Source organism: Mizuhopecten yessoensis, unplaced genomic scaffold, assembly GCF_002113885.1.
Source record: "Mizuhopecten yessoensis strain PY_sf001 unplaced genomic scaffold, ASM211388v2 scaffold11179, whole genome shotgun sequence".
In the NCBI taxonomy this organism is placed as follows: Eukaryota; Metazoa; Mollusca; class Bivalvia; order Pectinida; family Pectinidae; genus Mizuhopecten; species Mizuhopecten yessoensis.
The window spans coordinates 2080849-2098045 of NW_018408919.1; the positions used below are offsets into that span (position 1 = coordinate 2080849).

At 36.9% G+C, this 17197-nt stretch overlaps 1 protein-coding gene across 3 annotated transcripts in view; it reads left to right on the plus strand.

Moving 5' to 3' along the window:
• LOC110440335 (protocadherin gamma-B1-like) overlaps positions 1 to 17197 on the plus strand; it is an 85111-nt gene that overhangs the window by 48370 nt on the left and 19544 nt on the right. For all 3 annotated transcript variants that reach the window (XM_021483335.1, XM_021483334.1, XM_021483336.1), the window contains exon 3: positions 6601 to 9655. In XM_021483335.1, coding sequence (XP_021339010.1) covers positions 6971 to 9655 — 2685 coding nt within the window. In that variant the 5' untranslated portion in view covers positions 6601 to 6970. The remainder of the gene's footprint in view (positions 1 to 6600; positions 9656 to 17197) is intronic.

Here is a 17197-nt window from a genome sequence, read left to right on the forward strand (position 1 = left end):
ATATGATCAAACCATCATTTCCTTTGTTTATCAGTTAAGACATTTGAACTGTCTTTGTTCACAAGTAATTGGGTAATAATTGTCTTTGTTTCAAATAATAAAATTAGAGCTATTTTTAGAACACAAATAATCTTCTTTGATATACACAGTTAAAGTATAATTGTGTTGGTTTATAATCTTAAAGTATAAATTAGATTGTCTTGGTTCATAACTTTGAGTATAAATTAATTGTCTTGGTTCATAATCTATCAAGAGTATAACTTGTCTTGGTTCATTATCTTCAGTATAAATTGCCTGATTATTAGTACATGTAGTTCAGTATAAATAAATAGATTTGGCTCACAAACGACTTTACCTACATTTATTTTTCAACTCTACAAACATAGAACATATCGGGTTTATTTTAAACCTTATGACGTAGATTTTACGACTTCAAGGGATGGTGTACATGTTGTAAATATTTCCATTACAAAACTCAGCTGTATTATGAGTCACAGTGGTAAACCAGGTGTAACTGACTTCTATAGAGGAAATTTCCCTTAGCTGATGTAGTCGTTGATTTGACTCCTAAGGGAGAAACTTAGTAAAGGGACTTCGGACACTTTGGTGGGCGTGCCCTCTAAGAGACTTCGGACTTTGGTGGCCTTGCCCTCTAAGGGACTTCGGACACTTTGGTGGCCGTGCCCTAGCTATTAGAGACTTCGGACACTTCGGTGGCCGTGCCCTCTAAGAGACTTCGGACACTTTGGTGGCCGTGCCCACTAAGAGACTTCAGACACTTTGGTGTCCATGCCATCTAAGAGACTTCGGACACTTCGGTGGCTGTGCCCTCTAAGGGACTTCGGACACTTTGGTGGCCGTGCCCTCTTAGAGACTTCGGACACTTTGGTGGCCATGCCCTCTAAGGGACTTCGGACACTTTGGTGGCCATGCCCTCTAAGAGCCTTCGGACACTTTGGTGGCCGTGCCCTCTAAGGGACTTCGGACACTTTGGTGGCCGTGCCCTCTAAGAGACTTCGGACACTTTGGTGGCCGTGCCCTCTAAGAGACTTCGGACACTTTGGTGACCGTGCCCTCTAAGAGACTTCGGACACTTTGGTGGCCGTGCCCTCTAAGAGACTTCGGACACTTTGGTGGCCGTGCCCTCTAAGGGACTGGGGCACTCAGTGTATGATATCTCCTTAACCCTTTAGGCATGGTGGTTCTCCATGGGGCCCAGCTGGATCATGAAGCAATTTTAAGTCGAAAATTATTTTATGCTTTAATTGACTTAGTCAATCACAAATAGTGTCATAAAAAGTGACGTCATAGTCGTGATTGACTAAGCAAAATCTTATTTCTGCGATTGTTTCATGATCTCGGGGCCAGAAGACTAAAGAAAACATGGTTTTTCTATGGATGGGGAGTTTATTACATGTGTCACCCTGGTAAAATACTAGCCACTTCCTACCAATTCGGCTAGGGAGAATTTCTCTTAAGGTCATTTGGAAGAGCGCAATTAAGACTAGTAAACCAGCTAGAGGTCACAGGTTAGACTCCTAGCGGAGGCATTGAAAACATAAGAACTTCTCTTGCATAAGTCAAAGTGGTGAACCATCTAGTCACTAAATTCAGCATGTAACTGACTCTGCAAGTGGAAACTTTCCTTTAGGGTCAAACAGTTGAGCACTGGACAACTGTCATCTGGTAGTCTCAGGCTCAACTCCTAACAGAGACACTTGGAGAATACTTCGCTTACATTATACAGCAAAACTTGTTCATGGTACCACCACCATTATGAGACCAGCGACTTGAGTGACCACCTCTGTATAAGAGACCACGTAGTCTTAAGTGATCACTTTGGTCAAGTGACCACCTCTATTAAGAGACCACCTATGTTAAGATACCACCTCTATTAAGAAACCACCTGTATAAAGAGACCACCTGTGTAAAGAAACCACCTGTGTAAAGAGACCACATTTCTTGAGTGACCACCTCTATTAAGAGACCACATTTCTTGAGTGACCACCTCTATTAAGATACCACCTTTCTTGAGTGACCACCTCTATTAAGAGAGCCCCTGTATTAATTAAGAGACCACATCTATTAAGAGACCACCTATGTTAAGAGACCACCTGTCTTAAGTGACCATATCTATTAAGAGACCACCTGTGTTAAGAGACCTCATTTCTTAAGTGACCAAAACTGTTAAGTGACCACCTCCAGTGAAAAATACCTGTACTTAGAGATCAATTCAATGTTCCCCTTTGTTGTGATTTTTCATGAATTTAACCTTCATTAAGAGACCACTTGTGTTAAAATACCCCATTCTGGACTTCCAATTGGTGCTCTCTTGATGCAGGTTTGACTATGTATGTGTGTACATAAATATAGAGCATTTTGGCAATATCTATACACAAGCCAACTGTATAATATCTTGTTATGGTTCTGTGGAGACGTCCAAGTGTCAACAATGTCATAACATTACGATAAACATGCCATAGGTCGGATGTATTGCAGAAAGCATATATTGCATGAAAATTTATTGATATTCTTCATAAAAAAGGGCCTTGAATGCACTTCCATTTCATGAGATTGATGAAAAATGTAAAGAAATATTTTATTTAGCTAATAAAAGACTCAGTTCTGCAGACAATTGTAGACAGACGTATCTAAGTCACGCTATATAATAAAACACATAAGGGGGAAAAATAAAAAGGTTGATGCAAAGTGAAGGATGCTAACGTTCTCCCTGGTATAGAATTTGTTTCCAAATAAACAAATAATATTGCTCTCCATTGAATTATACAAAATAGTGAAAAAGTTACATTTATGTCTGATTCTATCATAAAATATTTATTTATGCATGTCTGAAAGGAAAAAAGACAAAAGGCATAAAAATTAATGTTTGGTTTTCAGACGTCAGCAAGTAATAAAAGATTGTGAGCTCTAAATCTATTTTTTATAATTTAGAGTGATTTATATTTACGAAAAGAAGAAAGATAGAAATTGTTTATTCCAGTTTGAATGTTTCTAAGTCCTTCAAGCACTAACAGTTGTAGAATGATGTTGCCGAAGTTACTCAAAGCATCGCTAGCTTAACAAACCGATTACTCAAAATTTCGGTATTGAATATTTTCATAATTGTTAACATGCGCAACGAAATCAGCATGTTTAACATTTGAACACAATCAGATGAAAACAAGTAACATATGGAAATACTTTTACACTTTCAATTAGTAATAAAATATTTTTTAACAATTTTTGAAAATTTCATTTAATTGGCTGTAATGCGATATGACGCATGGTTCTTCGAACACCTGGGCCCATCGTGTGTATTACATATAAATTAATGAGTATCTTTTACACCATTTAAATTTTTAATTAAATAAAAAATCATGAAACAAGTGTATAAAAGTATATTCGTATTCACTCTTGTGAATGGCCTGGGTGGAATCACTTAGGGGGTCTCAATATATGGTGGATAGACATAGGGGAAATGCATATGGTCGGGCAGGTGTCGCCTCGTAGCTTACACACTGGATCGGGGTTTCAACCTATGGCCATGTTGGTGAAAGAGAGTGTGCTATATATCCTCTGTGCCACCCTTATGAACTATTGAAGTCTAGTTCAAGCCGAGAGTAAGCTCAATATGCAATAACCTTCGTATATTGTAATTATGATACGCAATGTGGTAGGTACTTTACAGTTTTACGAATAAACAATTAAATAAGATTGAAATCCCCGAGTGTCACAATGCCCCATTGATGTCTATGTTACATACCATTTGCCAAGTATTGTTAATAAATGTTCAGATTTAAGAAATTCAACACATGATATATAACACGTTTATTTTTTCTTTTGATTAATCGTGAGATCGTGATATCAGATTATTGTGTGTTAAATGTTTCTGTTTCGAAGTACATGAACAAATTCTTTGTGTTTTTGAAAATGTTTCGATGGTGAGGATACTTTTTTAATAACATTTTCACTTAACACAAAGCTTGTCAGATCAAATGTAGATCTCAAGTTTTCTGTTTCCAGGTGTAAACCTCTAACAGGTGGGAAAAGGATGAAAAGCTAGAACAGCAGGTCTTTTGTCCAGACAAACAAGTGCTTCGGGCCATACTTCTCACATAGCTCCTTAAGATTACACAGTACAAGTTAACAAGCACAGAGTACTGTCAGCTTAACCATCTCAAACTATAATTCTAAATCATGTTTAGGTTCTTCATACATCTTCCTGTGTCGATTAGCTGGGGAGGATAACATTGAATCCTTATGATATGTGTTTTAAGTTTTAAATTAAATAAGATATATGAAGACACCCACCCAGAGTGAAAGATTGATTATCAGTGACTCTTATAGAGCTGATATCGGATTAGAATGAGTGCTCGAAGGACTCCATTTCAAAAAAGTTAACCAGGGAAGATAAAACTATATCAGTGTAGATTTTAATTGAATGTGTCTGTCTGATACAAAGAAAGAAAGAAATTTCAAATATATTTGGAAAAAAATATTTCATTTTTTTTTTATCTTTAAGTCGGTGCAATTAAAGACTTGGATTTGAATTAATGTCAATTTCCTTTTTTCTAACGAAGCGAAGCTTTCAACTGGAGTTGTAACACAGTATAAGGATTCTGTAAGAATACTGGAACTGATATATGTACAGGGCAGGCATGCATGCTACATGTGTAACTTTTGCAGGATCAGATTAGCTATAGAAAATGTAGCCAGGGACTGCATGGTGTGAACAATCTCTATGGACCGTGAAGAATGACAGCATGCATTGCTAGTGGGCAGAATTCAGGAGCAACTGGTACTTAAGGGGCAAGCGCTGAAGCTTATAACGACATAATCTACCATAATTATGATGGTCTTCTTGGGTAGAGATGTGGTCCTATGATAGAAAAACAGGAAATTAAAAGAAAAAAAGTAATGAATAATATTGTGTATTAAAAATATTGTACTCTAAGTAGACAAGGAAATTTAAAAAAAGAAAAACGGATTTTTTTTAATAGATTTTAAATAATGAACTACTATAGTATATACATGTACCAGTATTAAAAAAGTGGGAAACAAGATAAATAAGCTGAAAAAAGGGGAAAAAAATTCAGGTTAAAACAAATTTAAGACAGGATGAATGTATTTTGGACAAAAACTTGAATTTGGAGATAAAATGTGGAAAGAAAGTTTATAGAATGAGAGAATTTACAGATGAAATGTATAGTTCTCGAAAGGAAATCCGACACTTCAGCTATCAACGGGGGAGAGCTTAGTTACATGATGGCTTTTCATACAGGTTGAGAGATAAAAACCGAGATTTAATAAACAAGAAAGAACAGAGGATAAAACAAACAACAAATATAAATAAACACTTTGATTTACAAAGTAATTTATTGTTGAAGATGTTTTTTATTTATTGAGAGAAAACAATATTGTTGATGAGCAAATAGTTGTGATTTTAATGATAAATAAAAACAGGAACATTTTGTTTTAATCTTCACAATAAAAACAGATAAACATATCTTTATAGAAAGATAACACTTATGGTTACAATTATTCAAACGTAAAAAACTGGTTGTGTGCCAAATTGGCCAAAGGCAATTGTATCTACTTGAGGCTGAGATCAACAATCTGAACCAATTACATAAATTGAGTTGAGTAAATTAATGCGTTATATATATCGTGAATCAAAATTAAATAGCTGATACCAAAACAGATTGTAATGAAACATGAGTTTCACATTTTTGGAATGATGTTCATTGCAGCTATATGCATTTTGAGCTTTAAATAGAACTAAAACCGAGCTAGCAGCTATGTGAGATTGTTGGGTAATCGCTGAGAGGAGATGGGTATTGCTGTAGACCTATAGGCTTGGTCTATTATATAGAGGTTTTTACAGTTTTGACTTCTAAGTATGCAGGCTCTTCAACACTTCAGCAGGTGAATCAAATATTGGGGTGTTTTTTTTGCTGGCTTAACATAAACCATCTTCTAGCTCCTGCAAATAGGGAAACTCTGTTTAGATCTATTTTGTTTTGCTTGCTATCACACACGGAAATTAAATCCACACAGCTTGGCTTCTCTTTGACTTTAATGAGGATAAAATACTTAGCACATGGTAGCTGTATGCTCATTATCCTGTCCTGGGGCCCCTATCTGCGTATAACTCCTACTGTGAGGCTATCGGGCCTACTATTGGTTGTTGAACTGAGGGGGAGGGATCTGAGCTATCATCACGCTTCCCTGTCAGTAAATACAGCCACATGGGTCCAGGTAATTATAGCTAGAGAACTTTTCAATGGTTCAAGACCGAACTCTACCACACACAACCGGGGACCAGTATTGTCACTTACTACAAATATGTGAAGAGAAAATTGAATTTAATGATCTGAGAGTATTTTGCTTCGCAGGGTTCGTGTGGAATACGTAAACTTTTTTAAAAGACAGCGTGCAGTGTTTTGATATAAAGAGAGCTGTGAAGTGGGAAAGCGAAAGCAGAGTGGCGTTGTGTATTTTAGTGTACAAACATATAGCAGGGCTGCTGACAGTGGCTGACAGGTGTAACAGGCCATGTTTATTCCTAATGGTCAATATTTGTCTTACATTACATTACAGGAATTCGACTGGAGTGACCAGATAGCAAATACAATAGTGGACAGAGACTGACCAGTGAGGTGGAAAGAGATATTTAAAACAGAGTCAAACCCCTGCAGGCGCAGTGATATGGATTTTGTCAGCTAATGAAAAGTCGGAACAAGAGATCATAGGCACAGATAGAGCTGAAGCAGGGATGGTATAGGAAGTGTTTAAAACAAGGGAACTGATTCATACCTATTGGGGGTGTGTGCTGGCGGTCAGTGTGGACACAGGTGGTTATCTCGTTGCTACCGGACTGGTCATCTAACTATGGTCATCACACACTGGGTCATTTGACACCACATCTCACCTTTGAGGTGATGTGATTTCTGAAGATTATCTCTGGTATATGTTTTTTAAAATCATGGAATCTACTTCTGTTTCTCGGAATTTTGTGATGGTTTTTATGACAGTGTGGTATTCGTCTGCAGTGGTTTTGGGCCAAGGTGTTGAGTACTATCTACCAGAAGGCGATCAAACGGACCGATTCATTGGCAATGTAGCATCGGATGCCCGACTCCAGGAGGTGGTAGATAATACAGAATTCCATAACTTACGATACAGCTTCCTAACAACGGGTAGTGAGTATGCCTCTCTTTTCTCTATAGACGAACATACTAGCTTCTTATATACAGTCGGGGCATTAGACAGAGAAACAATATGTGAGTTCTCTCCCTTATGTGTCTTATACCTTGATGTAGCAGCTCAGTCCACCATGGGCAGCTTTTTCAAAAAGATCAAGGTCACCCTTTATATTGAAGATGTCAATGACAATGCACCTATATTTGACAACCCTTCCATAAGTCTGACCATATCGGAGGCGGTGCTTGTTGGGACATCTATCACTATTGATGGAGCCAGAGATCGCGATACGAGTGACCATTACTCTCTCCAGTCTTATAATGTAACGCCAAGTACTTCGCCTTTTTCCATTAAATTCTTAAAGAATTTAGACAGTACTTCTGTTGTCCAGTTACTGGTGAAGGAAGCTTTAAATAGGGAAATACAAGACTTTTACCAAATCACAGTCACCGCTGAAGATGGTGGCTCCCCACCGAAGTCTGGAATTCTCAAGGCTAATATTTCCATTTCTGATGTCAACGACAATTCGCCAACCTTTGGAAGCTCCTTCTATAATATCACTGTTCGCGAGGACATCAATGTTTCAACGGTGATAATGGTCGTGTCTGCATCTGACCTTGACCAAGGACGTAATGGGGATATATTTTACAGGCTAAGTCCGCACCAGGAAGTGACCAATCTACAACACTTCAGTATTAACAATAAGACGGGTGAGCTATACGTCATCAAACCCATCCAGTATGTACCTGGGCAGGTGTACAAAATCATTGTGGAGGCCAGCGATAAAGGTGACCAGCCCCTCACCTCGCAGACGTTCGTCCATGTTTCTGTCACGGATGTCGGAAACAGACGTCCAGTCATCACCACCAATCTTCTTAGTGGCCTTGATATTGCCAAGATCTCGGAATTCGCTGATCTTGGTGCTGTCGTGGCGCATATAGCAGTGGAGGATCCAAACTCGGGACGAAATGGTGAGATTGACTGTTGGGCCGAGGCCGATGCTTTCTCTCTACAGAGGCTCGACGCTAAAGAGTTCAAAATCGTTGTCAGTCAGAGTCTTGATCGAGAGATGCAGGAACGACATGACGTGAAGGTCATGTGTCAGGACAATGGAACACCACCTTTAAACGACAGCGATAGTTTTGTGGTGTTAGTTGACGATGTGAATGATTCGCCTCCAATATTTACGTCGCTCTCCTATAACGAGGAAGTTTTCGAGAATAATAATTTCGGAGAAGTGTTGGTTCAGGTTCATGCTTCAGATGGGGATATCGGACATAATGCCATGGTGTTATATTACAGTCGCAGTGATAACAACTATGTCAATGTTGAGGCATTGTCTGGGATCATCCGGGCCAACATGTCATTTGACCGAGAGACCACGCCAACCATCGAGTTTGAGGTACTCGCCATTGACCAAGGTGAGCCAGCTCAGACAGGCACCGTAACTGTGACCTTGACCATCAAGGATGTTAATGATGAAGCACCCGTATTCAGTAAACCAGTTTTCGTGTTTGAGATCTCAGAAAACAAACATGCAGGGACAAATGTTGCCCAGATTGTTGCTACAGATCGTGATGAGGGCGACAACTCTAAAATCGCCTACTCTATCGTATCAGGACAAAACCAGATGATTCCATTTTTCCTTTTTCCTAATGGACAAATAAAAAGTGATCGAGAGCTTGATCGGGAAGTACAGAGTGTTTATGACTTTATCGTCCAAGCAGAAGATATGGGCAGACCCTCTAAGAATAGCTCAGCACGTGTTAAAATCATAGTTTTGGATGAAAATGATAATGTACCAGTTATAACTGCTCCTAGTTCTACAAATAACAGTATCTCTCTCTCCTTGAATACAGAGATAGGGACAAGAGTCACAATCATTAGAGCGTTTGATTTGGATGAGAAAGAGAATGGATTAATTAGATACTTCATAACACAACGAAATGACTCTGACTTGTTCGAATTAAATGAAAAAACAGGATCACTTATTTTGAAAAGGAAAATTTCACAGAAATCTGGAGAAACAATTGTTTTGGATCTAATGGCATCTGATCAAGGAAAACCGAGACTCACAACAACGCGGATGTTATTCATCAAAATTACCTCCCCTACTTATTTCACGGACACTATACAGCGAAATGTCATCATCGTCATCATCTTATTGGCTGTCACAGCCGTGTGTTCTGGGGCCATTATAATAATAATTTGTGTCTTGCGACGAAATGATCGTGAAAGGAAAGACAAAGAAAAGGAGATATACAAACAAGCCACGTCCCTGGAGGGGGGTGTCAGTGTTTTCTCTCTCCCGGAGGATGATTCCACTCTCGGGGAGAAAAAGAAAAAAAAGGAAGTGAGTTTCTCCCTTGACGACGAGGATATGCTTCAGATTGCTGACCCAAATCAACTATCCGCAAAAAATAACAACCTGGCATTGGAAAAGCCATTTGAAGTAAGTGTGATTTTCAATTTACTTTTTTCAAAACTATATTAATCCATCATTTTTCCTAAGAGAAAGCCTTTCAACTTTTTACAAACAATTTTCTATTGATATTTTTCATACTAATCCATCAATCTCACTGGTAAACCGTTCAAGGCTGTGTGTGATTTTTTATTTGCATTTTCAAAAAAATCAATTTAGATAAGGTCTTCAGTGTTTGCTAAGTTTTTTGAAGCGAAAAAAAACCCCGAAAATGTTAACAAGATCAATGTTTCCATCATATTTTTATACAGTGTGTCCTGAAGACAACATTTTTTCTGCAAATATCATTGACTAGGCAAAGCAAAAATTACCATGTCATTATTTCACCCCGAGGGTGGTAAATATTCTCAAATTTTGTGATGTATCTGCCACAAAATAATTGAGAAAAATTAACATGAGATCATGATGAATTGCTTTAAAAAATAGAAAATGACATTAGAAGTCCTGTTAATTGAGTTTCAAATGGAAAAAAAAATCATAAGTAATTCGATGGTTAATAAGGGCAGTATATCATGTTTGAGAGTATTATTTTTAGTCCTCACAGTTTAATGGTATTTACTGTATGTAGTTTTGAACTGTTGTATACCAGAAACAAAGAACCTAATCCCCTCCTTTGGGAAAGGCCAAGAAGTCAGATCTTCATTTTGTTCAATCCATCAAAATATTATTTATTCATGAGGTCCATCAATAATGCTATCCTCCCCCTCTTTCACCCTCGCCTCTCCCGCTATTCTCCCTGCGGTGTTTGTTGATGGTGAATATTTCAGTTCATATATTTTTTTTGAATGTCAAATACAGGGTATGGTTAGTGTAATGTTATTCAAATTAGGTGTTAATTTTAAAAAATTACATAAATTGCACAGTTGTGAGTGTAAATCTTGTAAACCTGTATCTCCCGACTGTTTCCTGCAATATCAAATTTGTTACAATACAGTTAAAGACATTTTAATGTTATTATGTAGGATATTTTTTAATACTAGTTTTATAATATGGAATTGAACGACAAGTTTGAACAACTTTTTATTACCAAAACAAATAAAAAGTCTACTTTTGAGTTGTAATAAAAAAAAAAAAAATGCAAGGGATAAATGTTTGAAACATTCTTTTTACAATATTTTGAAAATCAAAACTATTTTTCTACTGCTTTTTAAAGGAAAGTTCAATGGAAACATATGATTTTCAAATCATAGAATTCAAAAGATAGGAACTTAAAAAAAGCCAATTGTGTGTTTTATTGTTAGGTTCAATTCGCTTTCCCTCGCAATCACATCTTACTACATACATAAAAAAATAAATGTACCGGGAAATGTTCATACTGACATTTAAACTTCAGCGGCGTAAATGACAAAATATATACGGACATTCAACATGTTAAATTTGTGTCTTGAGAATAGTCGGGGAGTCAAGCGGCCTGCACTTTACTGGAACCTCGTCCATACATCAGGGTTGACAATACAAACAGGGTCCTGAAACAGACACATATGTTCGAGTTGTTGCCACGGTAATGATATTGCGAGGCAAAACTACACACCAATAGAGTGCTATTACTCCAATAATTTTTTATAAATGACTCTTGTTTGCGGCTATAAATGTAGAAATAACAAGAAATAGCTTACTATTTCTCAAAACAGTGCCTAATCCGCTCGTAAATATATCCATAAAATTGTCCAATAAAAAAAAATGATTGTTTTTTCATGAAGTCTCTGTAGGGGTAACATTTTTTGAGTCATAACTGCCCTATCTCGCTATACGTTTAATTGAGAAGTCACCTTTGAGGAAACCATGGCAACTGGTTATTATAGTTTCATGTTTCAGGATTTATATATACATATAATATATATTAGGATATTGTGATCTACAATATAATATTATGCCCCATCTAGAAACTATAAGATAGCAAGCATTATTCAATGTTTATTTCAACTGTAGAAAGATGTAGTAAAGATCTAAATGGGAAAGTTGTTTCTTAATAGAAAAGAACTGAAGTAAGTAAAAAGACTTTGTGATGAAATAAAAAGGAGAAAAGTTTGAAAAATTTAAAATTTCATAGAATGAATATATTCATTATTCATTAGAAGATATGTGATAGAAATGAAAATTCTGACCTGAAAATTGTGGAAGTAAGATTATGTGTTGCTGACCTTCTCTATCGGAAATTTATTTTAAAGTTTATAAGTTTTAAACTATTGAATCTGGTAAATAAACAACGAAAACAAGTCTATATATATGGGCACTTCGACTTAACTGGTGTTTCAGGAAAATGTCTATTAACCCATCAAGTTTTAAACAGGCTAGCTATCTTGTGTTTTGACTGACTACGGGGCTTGATAGTGCAAAGACATTGAGGAAAATAAAGTGCCGCTAATCAGAGTTTTCTGGTCAATATCCTTCGACTGTAGCTCTATGTTGGCAAACAGGAGATAGTTTGCACCCAGTCGGAGACCCCAGCACCAACCAGACCTCCCATTGGCTGGTAGGGGAGTCTGCCTTTGATAGCTACTTGTGACAGTCATGATGGGCTGACTTCTAAATCTCCATAACATCCCCTTATCACTTCCGAATTAATGGCTCATAATATGGGTTAAAAATCGGAATTAACCCCTAATTTATAGATCACATAGCACTTATCTGTAACTTTTTAATTTTATCACATTTATATAAAAAAAAGTTGATCAGATTAGTTGGTTTTGGAGTCACTGGTGCCACAATGCTAACACGACTGGGGGCCCGACTCCCGCTAACTGTTTATTGGTTTTAATTCTTATCATTCCACGAAAGTCAGATGCTATCAGGATTTGGTCACTTTTCGAGTGAGTCTTGCTGTTTTGAATATTGACCCCCTGTTTGTAAAGCTATTAATTCCCCCTATCCTATCAGATCAGAGCTGATGCTGTTAGAATACTGATGGGTCTCCGACTGCCCAAAGAATATTATCTATGTAAAAACGCTCAGATGCCAGTCTGATAGGGTCCTTTTTTTTGTCTCTCTCCGTTTTTATGGTGATAGGGCTTTGAAATGTGACGGTCAATTATCCTGTCTCCCTTGTCCACCTGGAACGGTCAAGAACTGCCCACCACATTAGCAGCCGTGGCAGATGGCTTTTGCTTACTAGACAACACCCTGGCATTATAGAGATTGTTGCCCTTTAGGGAACTTATTTTAACTGTCAAAAATGTGTCAAAAATATCCTTAATCTGACAATCTCTAGTTTCCTCGCTTTCCAGATTGGAACAGAGCCTGTGTATGGATTCCAGAACTGATAATATAGGTTGTTAGCAAGAGTTTCAAGATCTACCGATATATCAGGTGACCGTTTGACCTTGCTATTTCACATCCTCTGGACACTGATTGCCTTTGGCTACTTCATGGTGCAGTGATCTGTCCGCTAATCAGGGAAAGCTTATCCCAGGGCAGGTCCAATCGCTGGTCATACTTCACATGTGGTGGTTAGGTGTAGAATCGGGGTGTGTGGGTTGGCATTGACTTTTCATTAATCATTTCTTGAAACTTTAACCCTTAGGCTAGATGGATAGATTGAAAAAAGTTTGCATGTGGCCATGCTAGCTAGCTCATATCGTTTCTAGACGTCTTTTGCAATGTTATTGCAGATGGCATTGCAATTTGTACATGTGTGCGAAATAGTTTGGCTTTTGATTCATTGAGTTTTTGAAGTTCTAAACTATCTTCAGCCTTATTGAGAACTGTTTTAAAACAGGAAGTCTGCGTGCATTGAAAACTTTCATTCAAGATACCTAAATGTCTCCTTTTTCATGCTGCATGTCAATTAGCAACATGCTTTTTGATTGGTCAAGCAGCATTTAAGCAACCAATCTGGCCTCAATTTCTCAAACCTTTCATAACTGAAGGAAGTACCTTGAAATTTAAGTTTTCTATAGAAAAGCTTTGCTGGAGTTGAGAAAAATCTTAATTGAAAGAAATGTTCCTCAAATTAAGTAAAGTTTTTCCTTTTTGAAAAACTAATGTATAGGATTTTCGTTAATTAAGATATGTACATAAAAGTCAGGGTCTGTGTTAATATAGATATGTTCATATATATATATACCTGTGTCTGTGTTATAATACCAGGTTTTAATTTATTTTAAATTTTTCTTTTTTTGAGATGTTAATTGTCTTCAGATATAAAATCCCCATATATGCAGCTGAACTTTTACAGATCCGAATACTTCCTTTTCTGCATAACCAAATTTTGAAGAAAAATAGTAGTAAGAAAGAAATCTTGTATTCTGTAATTATTCGCTTGAAGACATGCTGTTTGTGAGATAAGTTGGAACATTCCAAGCTTCCAGAAGAAGAAAAAACATGATAGAACTGTATTAAAGGACTCAAATTATCTCTCAACTACTGTGGCAGGAATACTAATGCAGGTTACAAACGAGCCGAGATTCTGAATAATGATCAAAAAACAACGGGATATATTGACATCTAATGAGAGATGAACAGTACATATGGTACTAAAACCTGCCTATGTTGAACGCATGGATGAGAACAGGCCTGGTCTCTGGTGGTCACTTAAGGGTACACTTACATGTAGCCCCTCTCTAGCCGTACAAGCTGAACTTTCAATTACTGCTGATGAAGGGTCTCGAGAGAGCCAGGTTTTCGGGGAGAAAAAGGTCATGTAGAAATGTAAAAGAGCTATAAAATCTCTGTTTTCTGTCGCATCCGAAAGTTTATTTTTCTCTCTGTGAGAAGCGTTTGCTGCTAGCGCTGACGTAGCTACAGTGTAAGACGTAACGTCAGTCCTAGACACATACATCATGAGACACATCGTTGATTTTTCCAATTCTGTTGTGAACGTGACATTATTGTTCCTGGCACGAATTTTTTTTAATAAAAGGACGAAAAAATAGATTGACCTTCATGTACATCTTGTATAGACTTTGGTTGTACGAAGGAACATCATGAAACTTCATGTGTTGGGTTTTATGAGTTCAATATCAGATTTTTTTTAAATTGTTTTATAAAATGTGGAGATTTAGAAGTCAGCCCATCATGACTGTCACAAGTAGCTATCAAAGGCAGACTCCCCTACCAGCCAATGGGAGGTCTGGTTGGTGCTGGGGTCTCCGACTGGGTGCAAAAGATTTCCCCTTAATTCAGATTATTAAATGGCTTAAAAAAGGTCAGGTCGGATAATGTAATTCTGGTAACCATGGAAACATTAATGGCTGAAATGACTGATGTTTTGAAATGTGGTGTACAGTATTTACATTTTATAAATACTTTGTGATTAGATTCTTCAGTTGTCACAATGGTTGTCAAATGACATCTTAGAGGCATATCAAGACGAAGGTCATCAGTTGTCATGGTGATGTCTTATTTAATGGTTGTCATAGATACCATTATATCTTGGTGACAGCCAATTTCAGTCCAGATGTCCTCCCACAGGAGTGGTCAGTAAAGACATCAGCAAAAGAAATCTGAAATAAATCTGTCTCGTGTTGAAGGGAATAAACCTGTTTCTCTCTTGATGACAACAAAGTACATTAGCGTAACGGTCAATAATCATACAACGTACCTAGATACGGCTCTTCTTCGGGGTTCAGAAATATGGAAATGTACAGACTAAAGGTTTCAACGATGGTAGATTCATCATTTAAAGGCTTGTTTAACATGATCTGGACAGAAAAGCCTATAGGTATGATCCGACTCTAATGATGGTACCCAGATGGACTGAAAGCCCCTGGGGACATATCCTGCTTTCATTCTTGTACTTTGACCATTAACAGTATGATGGAATATATAGCATGGGAACCTTCCATTACTCCCTTCTCCCCTATATACTACAAGGCCTTTACCGACGACTAGAGTGTTTTATACTCCGAACCAAGCTTGGAAATCAATTTATCGGATTAAAACTTTTTTAGCACTATTTTTATGGAGGAGAACTTGTAATGTACGTAGGCTAAAGTAAGTTGTAGGGAATTTTCCAGTGCTTTAATTTAGTTTGTGAGTGTGTGTTTGCAGAACAGGGTAGGAAATCTTTTGTTGACTCAGCCGGAGTGGTTTATATACATCAGGGTGACATAGTATGGTACCAGGATCCTACAGCAAAGACCATAGAAGAATGGATAATATTTGAACTATTTATTGCTATAACTTTTGTTCACAATGTTGAAAATATCCAGAAAATGTCATAATTTTTAAACATGAAATAAATAATATACTTTTAAGTAATGATCTCTTAAGTTGTGGCATTGTTTTGGAAATGCCACAAAGTGATTAGAATATGTAGGAAAAGTTAATTAAGCTGTTATGATGCTCCAAACTCTGAAAAAACCATCTAGAAGAAGATTATTCACTCCACTGTTTTGTATGCAAAGAAAAAAGAAATTTCAAAAAATATACAACTGTGTCAACACTCAAGACTAAATTTGGAACTCGGAAACATCAAAACAAAAGGATAAACATGAAGAACTACCCGGTAATGCAAAATCTAAGAACTAAACCAATGCTTTACAAAAAATGCCAAGTTTTATTTCAACTGATCTTACAACATTTTACATTCTGATAATCATAAAATATACAGTAAAACCTCGTTATACATGTACTGCCAACAATTTGACTTGGCAAATTTTGGCACTATATAAAGGTTTGGCCTTATTATAAAGGGAGATATATATAGCGGAATATTTGTTGAGAAGAAAAAAAAGGAAAAGGGGACAGTTAAAGGTATTGGCAGTAAATGAGATGGAAAATATAAGGAAGGGCATTATAATGAGGTGCTGCTGTAGAAAAAACAGGTGGCGTTATATAAAACAAGTTCTTGTTGTATAGTTACTGGGGCATTCCCACAGATGTTACTGAAATGAATGTATGTTTTAAATGCAATGGAAACTGCCCGGCTGGCATACTGGGGGCCAACATAGATGTAATTATGATTTTTGTAACATCATCCTTATGCGTTTTATTTATTTACGTATCAATGTAAACAATCTGCAGCATTTTTGTTTCGATAAATTGTGGTAAATTTCAGATAACGGTTTCATGCAATACTGGTTTTGCGGAAGACCTTTCGAAAATTTGTAAAGATGAAAAATTGCATCTAGTTTAACAGATAAGAAAAAAAATATGAATGAATGTTTCATGAAATTCAAGTACGTTCTCCTCATAGGAATTAGCGTCACATGCTGGAAATGAATGAATAATGCACAAAATGTCTATATTCCGAAGATATAAATATTGTTTCAAATTCTAAAGATAAGGAAAACGTATACGCATGTAATCCTAAAATTTCACCGAGTAAATATGAATAATTGAGAAAAATCCCCGGGACAATTTACCAGATAAATTATGGGTTTGTTTGAAGTCATATGGCGCTTGATAAGAAAACTATTACTGTATAGACTGAACTTAAATTCAATTCTTCCCTGTCTTAGTTACTGCTACATCACTGTTGTGTATGATTCAGCTTGATGTTTCAAAACCGCCACATCGTCGTACGGTTTTTGCGGCACTTTGCATTCTGTGAGGTTCCACTGATCAGAAACG